The 22272-nt window shown below is 27.3% G+C and overlaps 1 protein-coding gene across 1 annotated transcript; it reads left to right on the top strand.

The window, feature by feature from the left end:
• Positions 1-405: 405 nt before the first annotated feature.
• LOC113366900 (open rectifier potassium channel protein 1-like) lies at positions 406-20863 on the top strand. Its single transcript, XM_026608546.1, has 7 exons — positions 406-935; positions 15407-15586; positions 17185-17306; positions 17548-17790; positions 17869-18108; positions 18247-19069; positions 20112-20863. The coding sequence occupies exons 1-7, from the start codon at positions 794-796 to the stop codon at positions 20861-20863; spliced, it is 2502 nt and encodes an 833-aa protein (XP_026464331.1). The 5' UTR covers positions 406-793.
• Positions 20864-22272: the final 1409 nt, after the last annotated feature.

The following is a 22272-nucleotide window of genomic DNA, read 5'->3' as shown; positions in this document are numbered from 1 at the left end:
ATTAATATTAAATCTTTATCGAGAAAACTGCGTCCAAATGAAACTTGTCTTAAAAAATCTCTATCCTGAGTTGTAGGTGTTACTATGTTCTTAATTAGCTAGTAATTAGTGAGAGTACAAACGTATCCATATATGCACGTTTCTCACGTTTTCAACTAAAAATAGTGAATCTATTTGATCGGCCGTTTGTTCGTACATCTCGAAATCAGTGGACACGTTGACGATAGACGGTATAATGTCCAGTCCGGTTTTGCACATATGATGTTTGTACTTGTGTATATATATCGCATTGTATTGAAGCCAGTGCATTATCGACATCAGAACCGCGACGATACATAATTTCAAACTCATACTAACGGTCAAAATCATTGGACACCAAGTTGGTTGTTTCAGAAATGTGTGAACCATACAATTATAAAACCAAGTTTATTTCGAATTGACATAAAAACGCGAGTGATTTGTTAAGATATGCATGTGAAAGACAATTATTGAATCATATGATGGCTAAGAAAGTTTTACAAAACACAACTCTAGTTCCAAATTTACAAGACATACTCCTGCTGCTTCTTCTTAGAATGGACTTACCCGATATCAAGCCAGGACACATTTCATGATATTAACAATTCTCACTATTTATAAATTTTATGTTTTAAGTACAAACATTGCGACGTTGATTTATGAAATTTTCGTTTTTATTGACTTTCGACAATTCGTGAGCTTCGTTAAATAATACTGTAAACAATTCCGTCCGAATTGCGGATTCCCGCAAAGTTGTGTAGTTTGAAAAGCGAAGATGTCGTTGAAACAGTGGTTGGCATTGTTGAGTTTTTACGTGACATACCTTTTTTTGGGAGCGAGCATCTTCTACCATATCGAAAGTCGACTAGAATTGGCCAGGAGACAACAAGACCGGATCGATCGCTATGAAATCCATGGTAGGAAATAAAATTTACAGAGTATTAAAAAAACTAAGTAAAAATTCATTATTTATTCAAAAAATATCATTTTGTCTTCACATTATTAAAAGTACTTACTATACCAAAGACAAAATTCAATATTTTAATTAATGATATCGCTAACATTGGAGTATTTGGTTCTTAGGGTGAGTGCATCACAAATTAATGTTTAACTTTCTTCTCTTGTTTATTATTTTCACTACCAATTTATTCACATTTTATACACTTTCACACATTTTCTTCGAACTTTCTGTTTTTATGCTTCCGGGTCTGTGCTTCGGCTTTCAGTTCTCTGTATTTTCTTTTTTGCGTAGGTCATCAATCATCTGCATTCTTCTTCTTCCCAATCTCTTTAGTCCTTCTATTTTATCTACAACGACGTAGGAAGCACTCTTTTTGCAAATTTTTACCTCCGTATATAGAGTAAAAACAACCAGGTTACATTAAACAGCGTTAAAAACACACTTCTACAATGGTGAATTTTGTAAGTTTTACTGAACATAGTCAGATAGTTGTTCGTTTGATATGTGGTGTTTGTTGTGTCGTAATTGGCTTGGCAGAATGTGTACCTCCGTCTATGGAATAAAAAACACCAGGTTAAAATTTTTGAAAAACAGTGTTAAAAACGCATTTCTACAATAATGTTCATCAATTAGCAAGTTTTTCTGAACATAGTCAAATAGTTGTTCGTTTGATATGTTGTATTTGTTGTGTTGTAATTGGTTTGGCAGAATGTGTACCTCCGTCTATGGAGTAAAAAGGATCAGGATGCAAATTTTTGAAAAACAGTGTTAAAAACACAGTTCTACAATGGTGAATTTTGGAAGTTTTACTGAACATAGTCAGATAGTTGTTCGTTTGATATGTGGTATTTGTTGTGTTGTAATTGGTTTGGCAGAATGTGTACCTCCGTCTATGGAGTAAAAAAGACCAGGTTAAAATTTTTGAAAAACAGTGTTAAAAACACATTTCTATAATGATGATGATCAGTTAGCAGAATTTTGGAAGTTTTACTGAACACAGTCAGATAATTGTTCGTTTGTAATGTGGTATTTGTTGTGTTGTAATTGGTTTGGCAGAATGTGTACCTCCGTCTATGGAGTAAAAAAGACCAGGTTAAAATTTTTGAAAAACAGTGTTAAAAACACATTTCTATAATGATGATGATCAGTTAGCAGAATTTTGGAAGTTTTACTGAACACAGTCAGATAATTGTTCGTTTGTAATGTGGTATTTGTTGTGTTGTAATTGGTTTGGCAGAATGTGTATCTCCGTCTATAGAGTAAAAAGAACCAGGTTAAAATTTTTGAAAAACAGTGTTAAAAACACATTTCTATAATGATGATCATCAGTTAGCAGAATTTTGGAAGTTTTATTGAACATAGTCAGATAGTTGTTCATTTGATATGTTGTATTTGTTGTGTTCTAATTGGTTTGGTTTTTACAATATAATTGTTCAAAGTCAAATTGGACCTTTGTGGCCCTCCCTACCCTATATAAATATATATATATTTATAATTATTTATTTAGATATTTCAATTATTAATTTAAAGTGAATGTAATTATCTTGCCGAAGTAATTTGATTCAGGTGTTTGTATTTTGCACAAGAATAATGTAACCTGAATCCATGTAATCAATAATATCTAATGAAATCAATAATATTTAATTTCAAGCGATTGTTAATAATAAGATACAATGAATATTTCTATTTGTAACATTATACACAATTGTCATTAAAATACTGTTAATCTCAGTTGAATTTGAGATGTTAAAATAATACAAAAGCATGTATGTTTATTTTTCAAAACTACTATCAAATTTTATAAAAATATTCGTTTTAATTATAATTTAAATTTCTGACATTTTATCCAAAACTTGCTTAAAGAGATCAGTTAAATATTAATATCAGCCCATGACTTATTAATTTTGTTTACAATTTAATTCACAAATATTTATAATAGCTACTACTTTATAAATTCTGCATATGGCATGCACTTCGGTATTTAAATCAATTAATATAAATTGACTTAAGTTAACCGATTATATTTTCAAATCCGTTGTTTACAATAATATTTACAATTACAATTGCTCTAAATCATATTGTTTATAAATGAAAAAACAAACAAGTGATTCAATTCAGTAGTTGAAATTTGTATCAAATATAATCGTGCATGTGTTTATAATAACGATTAACAAAGACGAGTGTGAATATAAATGAATAAATAAAATCATTGAAAACAAAATTAATTATAAACTAAATTATAAATAATAGTTTTATTTTTAGTGCTCTCTCCTCGATTGCTCCTGTATTTAATATCAGTTACAAGATTACAAATAAATATTTCAAAATAATTCCTTTTTGAGGTCAATAAAAATTTGTGCTACATTTTAATTTTTATTCAATACCACAGCTTATCAGTATTTTGAATATTATTTCAAAGAATCTTGTTTAAATCTAGTTTCGTGCGTCAAAATCTAATCCCATGGATTAAATTTTCAATCATATCATTTAATAATCTTTTACTAATCAGCTATATAATCTTGAAATATAATAAAACGCGGAACAATAATCTTATTTACAATAGACGTTGGAAAAATCACTTTTATTTATCAGATGATTTTAAATCACTTGGTTTCTAAGTTAGAATATTTCTTATATTGATGTTGGTACTCATGAAATGATAAGATGTACTGATATGATAATAATAATATATGTTAAGTTTATTCTTTTCGCTGTATTTAATGAAAGAAAAAATGATCTAGTACTAACAATAAGACTTATTAAGATGGATAAAGTATAATTGCATATTCATATCTATTATACGTTTTAATCAAATTATTAGAGCGCTTGTATAGTTGTAAAGGCATTAAAACTTGTTACACAATATGATAATTTACATGTATGTATATATAAATATATATATACAGGTGTAAACAAAGTTTTTCGAAAAGCGTCCATATAGTTATTAAAATTACTAAATTTTCAAAAAGACATCTAAATGGTTCAAATCCGACCTTCTACCCCTAGAATTGATAATATAATGAATATTTAAATTTATAAAATAATCAATCAATAATTTGAAACAGAAAGTTTTTATTTTATTAGTTTCTTCATTGATTTTCATGTATTTTTCTGTAGTTTTATTATTATAGCAAAAGCATCAAACTGGGTCTCTCTATTTTCATTTTTAATAATTGGACTGTTAATTTTTCTTCTTGTTTATAATTTTATATAACATATTTATGGACCATCTTTAATTTATGGGTATTTAAAAATTATGATTTAAAAACTTAATAGACACATTTTAAAAATAAACTTAATTTTTTAAAATCGATGATGAAATCTTAAAAACAATATTTTCTATAGTTACTAAGTATAGTCAGTATAATTTGGAATATATATTATAGGAGAAAATAATTTTTTAAAATCGATGAAAACTTAACAATTTTTTAAAATCGATGATGAATTCTCAAAAACAATACTTTGTATAGTTACCAAGTGTAGTCAGTTTAATTTTGGAATATGTATTAATGAAGAGATCTCATTTAGAAAGATTAAGATTAGGTTTTAGAGATAATTCAACTGAGATAATAACTATGAACAAATAAATTTAATAACATTATCAAATGAGGCCGTTTATGTACAAATGATTAATTACTAACACGTTTGAATCGTAAATTTGGTATAAAATTTAATTTGATACAATCTTCATTAATAAATTTTTACTGCTTCGTAAATATGAAGATGAGATTTGATTTCCAATAACTGCTTTCGCGTTTGTATATATATATATATATATATATATAATATATATATATATTATATATATATATATATAATATCATCAATACCTGTTAGTTTAAGAAATAGTTTCAAGTCCTCCCTGTAACTTTAAAATTGATGTCTGTTTTCCTGAAATTTAAAAAGTATGTATATACATATTCATTCTAAATTAGACGCAATAAAATTAAGAATACAAATAATTTTTTTTTAAATTTATCTCAGTAAAATCAGACGCTTTGATATGACCAATCACACAGAGAGCATGTGTTTAATTACAATTTTATCAAATTTCCAACAATTTAAATTTGGTGATTATGATAAAATTGAGATGCATATCATGTATATTCGACCAGGTTCACGTAAAATCCAGTCCAAATAATATGATTAACTTCAAATAATCAAATGCTTTATTTTAGCATATTTGACAAAATTATTTTTTAAAAGCACTATGAAAATTAAACAAGATAATATTGTACTATTTTAATACAATTTTGAAATATAGAAAAGCCTATAATTTTTTATTTATTTAAACAAATGGTGAATAAAAGGTGTGAAAATTTAGGAATTTTGAACTGGTTTAAATCTAGTTTAAAGTCTAAAATCATCTCTGAGTCATTCATAAAATTAACGATAGCTTATCAATTAATGAGACATAAAAAATATGTAAATTGAAATACTATAAGTCTATATTCATAGATAATTTTGAGTTATTTCTATTAGAAACAAAACTAGATTTTCAAGTACCTATTGTATGAATACATACTTAAACATGAGTACAAAGATATGTAAAGATATGTAAAATATATTTTTATTTATACATGGTTCTTCATATTTTATATGTATTACGTTTTAAAAATATTAAATAAATTAAATTATATAGAACTATTTAGATATCTGAACGGCATATTCCACAATATCTTGTTAAAATTCTCGATTATAAACATAAATAATAAAAAAAATTTTTAAACACTCTTATTGAAATTTAATAATTATAGATTTGAAACTCTATAAGATCATAATCATTTTTTTTAAATATGTGTGTCTTTTGGACACACACATGTGTGTATTTTGGATTCTCCAAAATACATTTTGGACTTTAATTATGCTCTACTTTAGATTTAAGTTTGAAGAAAAAAACACATTATTGTGTGTTATATAATTTAATTTTTTAAAAAAAAAAAACAAATTGTTGTATAAAATTGATAGACAAACAACTAACCAACATCTTTAAAGTTGGAGAAGTTCTTGAAAAACTTTTCAGTCGTAACAACTAATATATTTGTAGTATAAAGTATAAAACAAGCATATAGATAAAAACATGTGTTAATGATACTTTCCCAGAATTGCTGCATCAAATAAAAAATCATTAGAAATTGAAAAAAACAATAGTAAATAAATCAATCAACAATATATAGGCAAACCTTTGGGTTGTCTTCTAAAAAATCACGTGGTTAAGAAGTATTATCACACTAGCCAATAGAACCCTCAAGTTCTGATTCTAAGAACAGAAAAAAAAAAAAACGTACATAATATTATATAAGTGGGTACATAGTTTGAATATTCACAATGAATCTCTATAGTAAAATTCCTAGATTACCTTTTATACACTTATTGTTAACATCAATCAGAATTTGAGAGTAATCCTATGAGATTGCTGTAATGACTTCTAATACTGCGGCTTTAGGTGGCAACCCAATGGTCGGCATAGCTCTTTTTGATCTCTAATACTGATGAATCTCTAGAGTAACATTCGTAGATTACTTTTTTCATACATATATTATTAACAGTAACCAGAATTTAATAATCCTATGAGATTCTTGTAATGACTTCTTATACTGCGGATTTTGGTGGTAACCCAATGGTTGGCATAGTTCTTTTTGATCTCTAATACTGATGAATCTCTACAGTATCATTCGTAGATTGCTTTTTTCATACATATATTATTAACAGCAACCAGAATTTAAAAATCCTATGAGATTATTGTAACGACTTCTAATACTGCAGCTTTAGGTGGCAACCCAATGGTTGGCATAGCTTTTTTCGATCTCTAATACTGATGACTGATTATAATTTACGGTTTAAGATAACCATAGAATGCCTATATTAAAATGTTGAACATTTGTAAAAACAAAAATGTTCGTTCGAAATGTTTCTTCCATTCATTCGGTCCTGGTTCAGTTGATTGCCGCCCGCGACCTTTACCCAAGGAACAGAGCGAAAATTGCCATATCAGCTAAATTTGCAAGTTGACAGTTATGAATATTAAAGTGGTTCGTTCATTGAGTATTTCCTATTCCTATGAAGAATCAGTGTTGATGGGTCAGTTCCTGTTTTATGCTTAAATGGATAATGTATTAACTGCTGCACGCTGTTAGATGACCACGTTTATTCTGGTTCCGAGACCGAATTCTCCGTTGACAATTTTAATTTAACACCGCCGACATAACACTAATTGTGATTTGTGACGGTATGCTAATGGGATGTTAATAGATTGTGTTAAATAAAATAGAAACTGGTCTATTGTTTTGAGCATATGTACCGAAAACACTAAATGTATGGATAAAGTATGCTTATAACGGGACAAATTTCTTGTCTTTGTGAATAGTACATGGTGCGCCATTTATATGTGGCCAATGGAAATGTTGAATAACTTGATTAATTTTCAATGAATTTTGATAATCTTTATTTCATTACCAAATTTAAAGGAAAAAAATGTAAGGCTTTAAATTTGATAATAAAAAAGTTTATTAAAATTCATTGAAAGTTGTTCAAGTTATTCAAAACCCTGGTAGGTATATTACAAAAGACACTCATCATTAATGAAATGATAAAAGAAAGGAGCAAAAAAATACCACAAAAACTTACCAGGTCACACAAAAAAAAATTTAAAAGAATTAAGCGAGGAATCTCCTACTCGAAGATTGAAAAAGAAATGGCCATACGATCTTAAATGAAATGTCAAAAAAATAAAAAAAGAGATATCTCATAAGAGATAATCTCTTTAAATGCATTTACACCCAGCATATTGTCTTAAAAAATTATTTTGTTGGGAAATAAATCTATGCAAATAAAAAAAAAAGTTATTCAACATTTCCATTAGCTACATATAAATGGCGCACCCTGTACTATTTTGGTATTTACATTTAAGCTATGAAATATACAGCAATCTTGTATGTAAATGAATAAAACTATTACACTTTAAGACAATTTTTTTAAATTATGTTTTTTTTCTTCTTCATTATGATTTTATTTCATAAAATCGTCAACCAAAATATAAAATTAATCTATCAGAAAGTGCGCTGATAAAATTTTTGCTCAACAGAAAACTATGTCTATTTTCAAGAACCAAAAAATAAATATTATTACTAATTATGGCATTCTTACGAATAAATATATATATATATATATATATATATATATATAAATATAAATTACTGATTTAATTTACACATAAAATCGATTGTCGACATGTTATTTTTTATCGCAAACAATTGTATTTATAAGGTTGTTCTTTTATTGTTATCAAAATATAGGAATTGAACTTGAGTTCAGTAAAATAACAGAAATCATTCATTTACAATCATGATTTTTCATATCAACATAGAAAATCCGCATATATTGTTTTCTGAATGAAATTGGCAAATAAAATCACTTTACATACAAAGATGTAAACAACTACAGCAATCCGGAATAAATGAATCGAATTAAAATAAATAATCCATTAATCAAGACGCTAATGAAAGGATTGAAGATGCAATTGCATTCATATAAAGCGACATTTTGATATAATTAAATAAAAATTATGACGTAAGTTTTTTATATTCTCAAGGATGTCGGATAACAACAATAAGCTATACAATCAATAATAGATTGTTGTTATTAAAACAATTGAAAAAAGTTTTATTATTCGAGGATTTGGATTGATGTAGTATAATTATGTGATTAATTGCTTTATTAGCAGGTAGTTATTTATTCTTGGAAATAAATTTCATTTATGGCATGCGGGTATAATTTAAACAGGTAATTTTATCAGGTAACATCGCTATTTATGAACAGGTTGGGTTTGGAAAATAATTTCTAATTTGATATCCAATACAGATAAAGATATTTGTAAAGTATATATATATATATATATATATATATATATATATATCTTCTCTGCTCAAAATCAATCCGTTATATTAGGTATTATTATTATTAGGTATTCACGGTATGTATTTCAAAAATATTTAGTTTACGGTTTGTCTTTATAATCAATAATCAGTCAGTCAATTATTATTATATTTTTTACCACTTGTTAAAGCATTCATTCTTATTTCAATATCTTTTGAAATACCTGAAGAATTGAGTTGTCAATATCAATTATCGTCGTAATATTGATGTTGCCCTCTACATTTTATTTGTCTTATTTATTATTATCATTTAGTGTGCTTATCATCTTGAATGTCTTCATTGTCTCGAAAACCAATATGATTAATTTCACATATATTAAGTAAACGTTTTTGCATTACCAAAGTCATACATGAATTGGACGTTTGTCCATCAAAATATAAACTGACAGCTTAAATCGATTTCCAAATTTCTAGACAAATCACAAAAAGTTGTTAAATGCTGTAAACCAACCATGCGCATTATGATTTTATAAAATAAAATTTGATACTTTGATTAAAAATATGATCATTTTATGACGTTTACTAAGGTTTTATGTAATTGGTGATTGACCATTTTCATAAACGTGAGAATTTTCTGGTATTTTAAATTTTCGATATTCTAAACAATCAGTAATGTCAAAGATCATTTTATAGATAAAATTCTATTAAACTGAAATTTTGAAAGTTGAATTATATATTCTTCGGCTATTAATTGCTCAATTTCTGTACCTTTTGTTTAAATAATATATCTAATGATTTTATTTTTTTTAATCTGATACTTGTACTATAAGTACAGATTTAAAAACTTTATATGAACCATATGTGAACTTATAGATAATTAAGAAAAATATTATCCACATTTAATATTTTTTTAGATGTTTATGGCTTATTATTAAAGAATAATTTAAATTATTCTGGATGTGAATTATTTGTTGTAATTGTAGAACAAGCTATGTCGATAACCAATGGTTACTAACCATTTTAAAATAATATATGATATATTTTTTATCCCAAGAAGCAGAAGATTTTTATTTTCAATATCCTAAGAAATTGACACGATTTTTAAATTTCAGGAAACATATTTACAATCGAACAAATTTTTGGATCTTTAACAATGTTAACTGAATTTAGAAAAAAGTTACTGCTGAGTTGAGGGTAAAAATTCAGTGTTACATGTATTTTAAATTTCGCATTATAAAAAAATAATATAAATGTAGTAGGTTAAAAAAAATTCAGAAAAATTATTAGTACTAAAAAGTTGCTACCTAAGTTTATTTTAATAATACAGCTAAATCTGTTAATATCTGTCATTTAAAAATTACATGGCATATAAATTTAATAATTAGTTTATAGTATTATCATTGTTAATATTAGTAGTTTTTCCAGTTTCGGCAATTAAATTTCTAATAAGAGTTTACAGTTTTTGTAAATTTCAAGTATTGTATCAACATTGGTTTGCGGCGACAGCTTCGAGATGAGATGTAATGATCTTAATAAGGAAAACAAATACGACGTCAACAAATTATTTGAACAGTTTAAAGGACTAGTAAATTATTAACAAGTAACACAATTAATGCATACTAGTTTTTGAAGGTTCTCGTGTAATAATCCTATAAAATATTAATAATACATTTGAAATATTAAAATTATGATTGAAATTGAAAATTTAATATTTTAATTATAATAGTTCATAAAAAACTTAGTATTCGAAATTTACATAAACATGTTAAATGTTTCAAATTTGTCATCTCTCTCCTTTTAAATAAAATATAATATATAGAGCAAGCTAAAATTCTAGATGGCAATCTATTCAAAACAAAATATATTTATACATTATTTTGGTATATAATAAATAGTATAGTAATGGTAATTTGGTATATGTATAATATAAATTTATAAATTTGCGCTGGTTCTTTAAATTAAAAGAAAAATATTTTTGTTTGCAATTAACCATTGTGATTTATGCAGCCAAATTGTCGATTTAAGAAATGATGAAAACTTAAACTATTCATTCAATTATTATATATATATATATATATATATATATATATATATATATACGTTTCGATACTGTATGCATGTCATCATTTAGCAGCTCTAAGAAATAGTTTAACAAGTTAAACATATTTTTACAAAAATATCTTACTAATAATATGCACACCATACCAGAAAAAGAAACATTGTTGTGTTATTAATATATATAATTAAGCAAAAATAAAAAAAAATATATAGTATAATTTATTCAAAGAATATTATGTAGCTTTTTATAAAATTATACTGTATTTTTTATAAATTTTGTTCTAATTACTGCACATTTTTTGGAACTGTTTTTTCTGAAATGATGACACACATACAATATCAAAACGACAAAATAAATAAAAATGTATCGTTTTCCATTTCGACAATTTGCTTGCAAAAATATCAAGAATATATATCAACATCAAACAAATTAAAGTATATTTCGCGTAATTGAATTTATTTTGAAATAAGAGTAAACATCAAAATAACTATAATTGATTATATTGATTAAATTATGCTTTATTTATTTTTAAAGAACTAACAAAACGTTATTTTTAGGATAAAAAGTATGTTTATGTAGATTCCAAATAATATTTTTCCATGGAGTATTATTATTTTTAATTAGAGTTATGATTAGTAGTGAGATTTTCAAATGTAAAAGAATATATTTTCATATGAATAAGAGTAGATAGTTAAAATTTTTCTGAATAAACATAATGCTTTAGATATTTAGAAATTTTGTGAATTGAAAATTTACTTACAATTAGGCGTTATATGCTTAAATATACTTTGTAGCCAATAAATCGTTTTACTTTCAATAAAATAATCATATGGAATAAAAAGGTACATAAAAAAACTGATAAAGAAATTATAGATCACAGCGATTATAAATTATGTTCAAACGAAATTTGTTTTGAAATTTGTACAATACACACACACATACACACACACACACACACACATATATATATATATATATATATATATGTATGTTAAAATATTCAATTTATTTTTTACGACGTATGAATACTCGTGATCTTACATGATATCAGATTATAAATTTATCTTTTTTTAAATATACGAAGTTTGCTCACATATGCTAATAATATTTACTATAATGATGGATTTAAAAATTATCGTAGTACCGATAAACGTGCCTGACAGATTTCAATCGTGATATGTCCGGTAATAATATCAGTTCTATTGTAAGTTCTCGAACAGATTTGGTAAGGAAATATAAACATAGGAGAGTTATATATCAAATATTAGAATTTTGAATTAATAATTTGCAAAAATACCATTAGTCAAAGATTTTATCTCGAATTTGTGCCTTCATCAAGGCACCAATATGCTAGAAATTATAGGGTTGGAAGTCAGGTACGAGGAAAGACAACCCCATCCCAACTTTTTGGCCCAAAACCTTTTGACTATTAACTTTGAAAAAGAAAAAAACTTGAAAAACACACTTTCTTAAAAATCTCTGGTAACTGTATTATTATCAACTATGGCATCTTCATATTTGTATCATTTTTTATATAGAAACTTATTTTTACTCTTACTCATTTCAATTTTATATTTAGAGTAGAATTAATACTGATAATATCTACTCATTGTCCTTTAATTATCTATTTTCTTCATAATTTTTGCTAGATATTTACTGAGGAGAGTTATAAATTATATGGTAAATATTTTTTTCGAACAGCAGAGTAGTCCTTGATGATATGGTTGAAAATAACGTAGGTCCTTATAGTAGTATGTTATAGTAATATGTTATATATTCTTATCCAAAATGATGAATTGTTTTCAAAAATCAAAACTGATGGTTGACCTAATGATACTACAATTCACAGCACAACGCATTTAATAAAACACATGTTTTTCATATTAGGATAATGATGAACAGTGTCAATGTACACCTGATATCAGAATTCTGAAGTGCAGATCAAGTGCACATCAAATTAAAACATATATACGAAAATCAGTATAAATATCTTCTCAGAATTTTCTTTGATTCCATAAAAATCTAGTATTATTATTATTTATCTTCATGTGCAAAAAATGTTTGTGCGATATCGAAACATACACGACAAGGACAAGATTTCATATCAGGCGGACCATGGTCGCGATAGATATTGATGTTGGAAAATTACTATATGTTATTGCGATTTTTTTTCAAATATGTCATATTATGACTTGTCATAATTGTCTTCAGAAATGTAATTATAGCGATAAGAGTTACTAGTTTTCAAGTAACACATTCTTGTCGATTTTAAATCCATTCAACAATAAGCAAATGCCATTTCAAACCTAATAAAAGTGATAGTAGTTAAATTAGTTCTTATTCGCAGATTTTATCCAAACAAAAATGCTAGTAATAATCAGTGTTACAAATATTTCGAAATAATTACGAACAATTAGTGCTTCATAATTACATATGAAGCAACTAATCTATTTTTAAAAGATTGTATTGGTATGAATAACTTAGTATTTTAAAACCAATTCACGAAATGTTCAGGAAATACACTTCAATAGACGTGACAATGGGCTATTCTAATTTGAAAATGTCATAGCACGGATTAAAGTGACATAATGATCTAGTTTGGGAGAATATTATGTTGTTGCATTAAAATCTTTAAGTATTTTTAATGCCAAACGAATTTAGAGTTTATGCAAAATGAAAATGAATATTAACATACCTCAACTTCTGGATCCAAATCATAGAGTTTTTAAATCTGCGATATATATGTATATATATGAAGAAGCATGAAACACGAAACCCTGAAACCAATCATGAAATTAAATGTTAATCACTCATTGTTCATTTAATTTTCTTAATAATATATAAAATAAATATAATAATTGTGATAACTACAAAAATTTATTTGTATAACTTTCTTTATTTACTCATCTTAAATAATTTCAATAAATTGTATTATATATTATGAGTAAAGCATTATTTATCCATACAATTATAAAGAAAATAAATAAGTTAGTGAACTATGACCAGTTGGTCATAAAATTTTCCCCACACTAAAATTTTCTAAAATTTATGATTCCGAGGAAACAAATAATATTATCAATTTCACATTTCATATTTGAGAAGGCATTTATAATAAAAAAATAGACAAGCAAAACAAAAATTTCTATAAAAGTATTTGTATATGTTTGGTGATTACAAAAAAATATGGCTTCTAGTAAAAACAATAAAAATGCATATGTTTGAGTATAATATGTGCAGTGAGCAAGATTTTATAATATATTTATTTTGGCAGTAATTAGAACATTTAATAAGCTGTTGTATAATATAGTTTAATTCTATCAACCTTAACAACTAAATGGTTGTCCTTCTCTTCATAAGAAATTTTTTACTTTTACTATTGCTTACTACAACGCTACGAACCCCACCCAGACAAAATCGCTAATTTATCATAAAAATATATGTAATATAAAACTTAATTCAAATTTAGTCGGTTTTATTTCATTTATCACATGTTTTACATAATATTTACCATTTATTTAGTGGTCCACAACAATTGAACAATTGCATCCATCGCTCTATAAAGGGCGTGCCACTGTAGCGATTAATCCATTCATTCGATTTTGACCTTAGAAAAACTTTGTGTAAATAATACGTAAGGTCAATGTTACTAAATTTCTAAAACGGTATTGGCATAATTCAATTTTTCAATTAAGCAAATATAAAATATAAAATTACCAGGTTGCCCAAAAAATATTTAAACGAAATGAGCGAATGATCTCTTACTCTAATGAAAATCGTCTTTCGTGGGTATAGCTGCATATATATAATAAAAATATCAACAAATACTTTGAGTATAGTTAATTAATCATAATTGGATTGGACAACTACTGGGTCGCCATCGATTCAAAAATCCATATAATAAAAGTCAAAACAATCATAAATTCCACAATTTCTCCCAGAAAACCGTTTTTTAAACTATCAAACTCTATTTGAAACTATAATGTCTATTATTATTAAAAATAATTTTAGGTAAAATTTTCATTTCAGGCAGTGTGTCTCACGTGTTGATATCTGTAGTCACGTTGTCGTATTTTTTATGGACAGTTTTTCGTCAATTGATATACACACAGTAGTATAGACCGAAAAGAGTTGTATCATTATTATTCATACTATAATCAGAGTAGTTGACTCATTTATCAAACAAATTGGAGCACGATTTCTATTTTTGGCAAACTGTTCTAACAAGTTCACTAAACATATTTAAAAATATGTATATGTATCAGATCAATAAATTGTATTATATATTCTATTTAAAAATAAATAAGAGTACATTTATTTATTTGTCTAGTTAGTGTAATTTATACACATATTGGTAAAGTTTGCGTTTTCGATAAATCCATTTTGTATTGTACACTTACCATAGAATCTTATTTAGCAGTAATGAAAATTTGCAAGAGCCAAGCGCATTTGAATGATTTTATGAATTGAATGTATGAGTATTTTTATTATTTTCAGCCCTGTTCTCCAAATATAATTTTCCTGATGATCCATCTGCCCAGTACACAATATTGTCCAAGTTGACGGATTTTTGCGGAAGATCTGTTTTCAACTATACAGAAGCAGATGACCGAGCTCCATTTGTTTGGGACTTCTACCATTCTTTTTTCTTTTCGTTTACGGTTTCCAGTACTGTAGGCAAGTTAAACATTATAAAGTAAACAAAGTAGAAAAGTAGATATAATAGTAGATATAAACAAATTTGAATTATTTTATAAACGTAGTACATTTTATGAATAACTTTGTTGTAATGCCCGTCGTGCTATAACGGTTAAGTACGTGAACCGTCACAAATTAGTTCCGGGTTTGTATCAAATCTCGGCTAGTTTGATATCAGGCAGTATGATATCAAATTTTCACTTGGGATTATACATTACAAATATAATCTCAAGTGAAATTAGCCTTTCATGGGTATTGCTGCTCAAAAAATATGATAGGACTTCTAGGATAAGACAACTACTAGGTTGCCTTCAATCTTAATAAGTCCAAATGTCATAATATGACATAATATAAGTTACTAAATGTTTGTAATATGAAGAAATTGTAAAATGAATAAAATAAATCTAAAAAAACTTTGTTTCTCATACGGAATATGCTAATTACGTGAGAAATATTAATTACACAATTACATTTTTTTTAAAATTGAAGTTTTTTAAACTGTTATTTGTATTTTTGTACCAATTTTGGGTAAAGGTAATTTTGTATTTCAAGCACAATAATGATAAATGCATTTTGACGAGGTTTCTTACGCATAAAACCCAAAAAATGTAAATCCGCGATGAGAAATACTAAAATATTTTGTTTAAAAATTATAATTACGTATGAGTAAGTATATAAGCGCCAAATTAAATGAGTACCAATAAATGTTATTATCTGAAAAAATATTTATCAAACAATTATCTTAAAAACATTCGATTAATAATGACGTTGTTTTAAATTAAATAGTTAAAATAATGGTTAAATAGTTATACATCGCAAACCTATTTTTAATAAATTGCTAAACTTCATAGGCATATTTTAGAAAAATAAATTATTTAAAAAATGTATTTGCAGATTTTGCAAAGTTAATCACAATAATAACAATAAAAAAGCTTAATAATTATTATACTAAGTATATATAGTAGTAAAATTTTTACTATAATTTTATTACACAAATAATTTGTTATTAGACTAACTGCCCCCATTTTTTATTTTGACTATAGTATTTTATTCATATCAATTGATACAACCTTAGGTACTAGATTATCCGAATGAAGATAATGATATACATGTATACTTTTGAGAAAATTTACATTAACATTCTAAAAAGTCTCCACAATTTAAAATATGACAATGGTTCATGTTGACATTCGTCTCATATAGGTGCTACAAATTATTAACTACATATGTCGCTAATTGAATCACGTGCTAAATAATTTGTCCGTGATGTCGATGTCGAATACACGTCGGAAGAATACAATATTAATATAGGGTGCTTCGGTATAAAAAACACAAATCCTTTTAAATTAAATAAAAATAATCATATGAAATATTTCAAAAGAATACTAAAAAATTCCTAATAATACCGCACTTGAATCAGGTGCTATGATGGTAGCTGTATTACACTAATGTTCGTGGTTATTTGCCTAGAACAAATAATAATTATAAATAATTAATAATATTTTAACCGTAAATAGTAGTCCATGGTTTTAACTAGATATTATTTCCAAATTTAGTAAAAATATTTTTTATTTAAGGTTATGGAAACTTGGCACCTAACAGTACCTTAGGTAGGATGATCATGATATTCTATGCCTTATTTGGCATGCCTGTTCATGGTATCCTATTGACACAGCTTTCAAATTATTTTGGAAGAACGGTAAGATAATACGAATTGATATAATATAAAAATCATCTTATTTATATCTATAATAAAGTATCTATATATATTTATATAGTATATATCTATAATATTTTTAATCTGACACCCTCCGTTTTAATTTAACCCAAGCCATGCATCCCTAGTCTTCGATGAATGTATAGATTCGTAATTAGTTGTAATTATTTTAGAAGTAAACTAATGCAGATATAACCAGTTTTACCTACATTATACTTTTCAGTTTACCAAGCTGTACAAAAAATACAAAGCGCACAAATCTGCGACAAATTCAAACTACGAAGTTCTAAGACTCGGTTTAGCTGGACAAGTTCTTCTGTACCTTATTCCTGGTGTAACGTTCTTCATCTTCATACCAGCTTGCTTGTTCGTTTTATTTGAAGATTGGGATTATGACATCGCAGTTTATTATGCTTTTGTTACTTTGACAACCATTGGATTCGGAGACTATGTTGCTGGCATGCAGGTAAAAGAATTCTGGAAAGATAATAATAATAAAATTGTTGGTATAAATTAAAATAATTATTTATATTTTATTACTCAGGATAAAGGATACGGTGCCTATTTTGTTATGTACAAAATATTCTTAATATTTTGGATGACATTTGGACTTGGATATATTTTGATGTGCATGGGTTTCATATTGAGAGGACTTAAATCGAAGCGACTTGCACGCCTGGAACATAAACTTGCCAATAATCTTAAAATAACACAGGAACGTATTTGGAATGGTGTTACGAGGGATGTCGGATATCTGAGAAGAATATTGAATGAATTATATTTAGTTAATTTTAAGGTAAAAATATAAAATTGAATTTTTAATATACATTTTGGAAATTCTCATTATCCAAATTAAACCATATTAAATGTTGTCTTATAAAGTGTTAGTTACCTTTACCTATAAACTTCATTATTCTTGCAGCCAGTCTACAAGGATAATCTGTCTATAGCAATGTTAGCACATGGTCGCAGCCAAAGTTGTCCAGATTTAACCATGTATTCAGAACCTTGCTCTCTGCCATGTAGAAGACGTGCAAATTCTGAGAGCCAGTACAGCGACCTAGATACAGTATTGCCTGACCTAGTGCGGGTTCAGTCCGACTCTGAACTAGACCGAGTTGACAAGAATCGCACTTTCGGCCACCGCGGATCAATTGTGCAACCTTCGGAGCTATTGGCTTGCGTGGTCGGTGCTCTTGGAGATCTCGCCGAGAGAGAAGAAAGTGCTGGTATCCATGGATTTGATGATGAGGACATATTGGCTTCAGAAAGAACTGACAGCTTATGGAGCATGGAGCCTAAAATTCAAAGAAATCGTGCAGCGAGTGAATATCGCATCAGAGTACAACGTCCAGAGTACGTCGATCCTTGCAACGAATGGACATGGTCTGGCCCTGCTGCTAATGCTAAGCTGAAAGAATTGCTGCAACTACGAAATTCAGGAAGAGGTTCCATTTCGTTCCCTATCCCCGAAAAGAAGGTCGCACCACAAGTACCTCCAGAACCGCCCACAAAAAATCTCTTATCCCGCCTCAATCCTTTCAAATCCCGCCGCGGAAGCTGTATACCCGCTATTACGGATGCTGAAGCAGGAGGATTTGACGCTGTTAAATATATACAAAACACACAGAAAGGCAGACCCAGTTTATTCTCTTTGCCTCCGGATGAAGGTAAAAGATCACTTCTCGAAGAGACTTCAATTGCAGATTTATTACGAGCACTTAATACACTGCACGAACAAGACGGTAAATATATATTACAAAGAAGTAATATATATGTTACTAACATTGATGTTTGTGTATTCATGTTGCACATTATACAACACTAGCTTTTACTAACAATTTGAATGTGATAAATATTAAAATGTTGAATTTACTCACGAAGCTAATTATTTCATTCACGTGCTAATAACAAACCACTTATTACAATTATTTTATAAACCAAATTCGATTTACATTTTTGTCAAAAATACTAACACAATCAAATATCATAATGAAAATGAACCATATCAATCTTGTATTAATAACGTAGTTTGAAATACACCTAAGTCTCTTTTTACACGGTAGATTGGTTCCAGAAGAATCCGTGTAAAAAGAAAACGTGTAAAAAAAGACATTGATCTTATACAAAAATGGGTGATTTGTTCCTAATCTCTTAAACCTATTAAAATTAGTGAAAATCAAGAATTTTTAAGAACAAGAATTCATGTTTATTTTAGTTAGTGCTATTCACATTTGCTTTGACCAGTAAAAATTGTTTGTACGCGCTAAAGGGGAATTCACTTAAATCTTTAAGCTAGTGTTCGCAAACTATCGATACTATCGATGGTTTCAGACTTTTTTCTTTCATAAATACTTTTTTGTGATATGAACATACTTCGCAAAAATTAAATTTGACAAAAAAAAATTTAAGCACATAAAATTTCAAATCGTGCTAAATGGAATAAAATCGTGTAAAAAAGTTAAAAATATTCAATTTTCAAACCGTGTTATATCAAAACCGTGTACAAAAAGACCGTGTAAAAACAGACTTAGGTGTATATACAAAATATTTTTAAGATAAATTATCAAAAAATTAAATCATAAAATATACATTAAGAAACTATTTCAGTGACTATTAAATTACAATAATCATCAAACGATCAGAGTTGCTTTTGGTTACTAATATCATACATGTATCGTGCTAAAACAAGTGTCTTGATAACCTTTATGTAATACATGTAAATAATTTAAAATTAATTTACTTAAAAAATATATCTTTATTTTAATCTATTACCTTACCTTTTAGGTAATTTTGAGCCAAAACGCAAACTTGGTACGGCAAGTATGACCCCACCTGAGATGCCTATGCAACCAAGACCTCGACGTTTCTCCTTACGTCCAGCTGGCTTTATAACGGCACCAACAACTTCAACAAGTCGTCGGCCATCGGTTGGTCTCAGCCCCTTGCAAGTTCGCAGAAACAGCCTTCTTCCACCACCGCCATACATAGAAGATCCATGGTCCAGAACCCCAAGGCGATACTCCGTTCGTTTGGACGAACCAATAATGAGATCCGAAAGAAGAGCTTCATCCCGGTTTGAAGATTCTTTACTACGAACAACTGGCAGGTCTTCCATGCGTTTTGAAGACTTACTAGAAAGGAGCCCTCGAAGATCTTCTATCCGTTTCGACGATCCTTTAGAACGAACTGCAAGAAGATCATCAATAAGATTTGATCAGCCTTTAGAAAGATCATCTAGAAGATCATCTATAAGATTTGATGAACCTTTAGATAGAACATCCAGAAGAGCTTCTATACGATTAGAGGAACCAGCTTTTAACCGATCAACTAAACGATTTTCCGTTCGTCTTGCTCCAGAGGTGAGAAGATCATCTTTGCGGCAAACGCCTTCTCCATTTATTGCTGCTAGATTGGAAGGTAGAAGATCGTCTTTAAGACCGTCTACTCAAATTACGGGTCCAGTACAAAGGTCTTTAAATGCTCGATTGAGATTGAAAAGTACCAACGATGAAGACACTTCTGAAAAGAAAGAGTAAGCAAATTAGTGATATATAAAAATTATGTTTTGTGACAGCAAAATTCTATGAATTTTATGCCAATTGAGGAACATAATTTGTTAAGCCATTGCATTGCATGCAATATATGACAAACTGAAAAATGTGTCTAAATACCTTATTGAGCTTGTAAATAAATAAGTTATGTATTATAAGTTAAAAATTTAATGACATTGATAATCAATTTCTAGTAAATATTAATTATTATATAAAATGAAATATGAACAAAGAGAAGCGAATAATTAACAAATGCTCCATATATGTAAATATAGATAAGAAATAGTTTAGAAAGAGAATGCATGATGGAAAACAGTGAAATAAGATAATAAATATGTTATTTATCTTTCACTCATTCGTTATTCATTTTCATTAACTAATTATAGAAACAAAACTTTTTATCGAAACAATTTTCCTGTAAGTGTGATATCAAAATGATACGTCTTTAAATGAAAGACGTTTATAAGATTAACTGTTTTGGATACAGTTAAAAATCTACATTTATTAAATAATATAGTTATGTACAACTCATTTATATATTAACATAATATTTTAAATACACATACTAAAACTACAATAAGCATGTAATATCAAATTTAACGAATTCATTGCGTAGATTTATCGCTTCGAACGCGCTTTACAAAATAAACGCGAAGCACAGATTTATGTATATGATATTTTTACACTACAATATATTTTTAATCAAAAGCTGGAAGCTGAAACTGGTATGTATATACAAAATATATTATCCATATTTGTTGATTTACACTTTTTCTAAATAATCTTATGTAATATTTTACACTATATCATAGATATAATTTTTATATTTTATTTATAGTTTAAGTAGTAAACTGAATATCAAACTATTATAAATATTAAAGGATTTAGTGTCCCTTCGACTTAGATTTTTTTCCTTTTTATATTTTGAAGATTTTTTCAATTACAAATGTGTAGGTCATAATAAACTATGGGGCCAATTCTCTGGTGAAATAGACCATAATGCCATAACAACATATGTTATGTATTTGCAGCACAGTCAGGTTTTTTAGATATAAAACCTAGCTTAAGAAAAATAAATTTGTTTTTCCTTGTGCAAAATGGTCTCGTATCAGAGAAGGTGAATTCTATACAAATAAATTAAAAGGGTTAGTAAAACAATTTCTGATGTTGTTGTTCCAAAAGAGTTATATGAAAAAGTTACAAGCTTTTATGGCTATTTATTTACAACTGGCCATAAAAATTATATAGAATTGATAGAATTATACAAAAAGAAGATTAATAAAAACGTTTAATTCATCAGATCACTTCTGATAAATAATAAACTCAGTGATAAAATCTTATGAGACATATTCACTTATAAAATAAAATATATTTATATGCAAAACTTTATAAAA

Source organism: Ctenocephalides felis, unplaced genomic scaffold (assembly GCF_003426905.1).
Source record: "Ctenocephalides felis isolate EL2017-DRISC unplaced genomic scaffold, ASM342690v1 CF-g0.4_SCAFFOLD_01170, whole genome shotgun sequence".
Lineage (NCBI taxonomy): Eukaryota > Metazoa > Arthropoda > Insecta > Siphonaptera > Pulicidae > Ctenocephalides > Ctenocephalides felis.
This window is presented reverse-complemented; position numbering and strand designations above follow the sequence as displayed.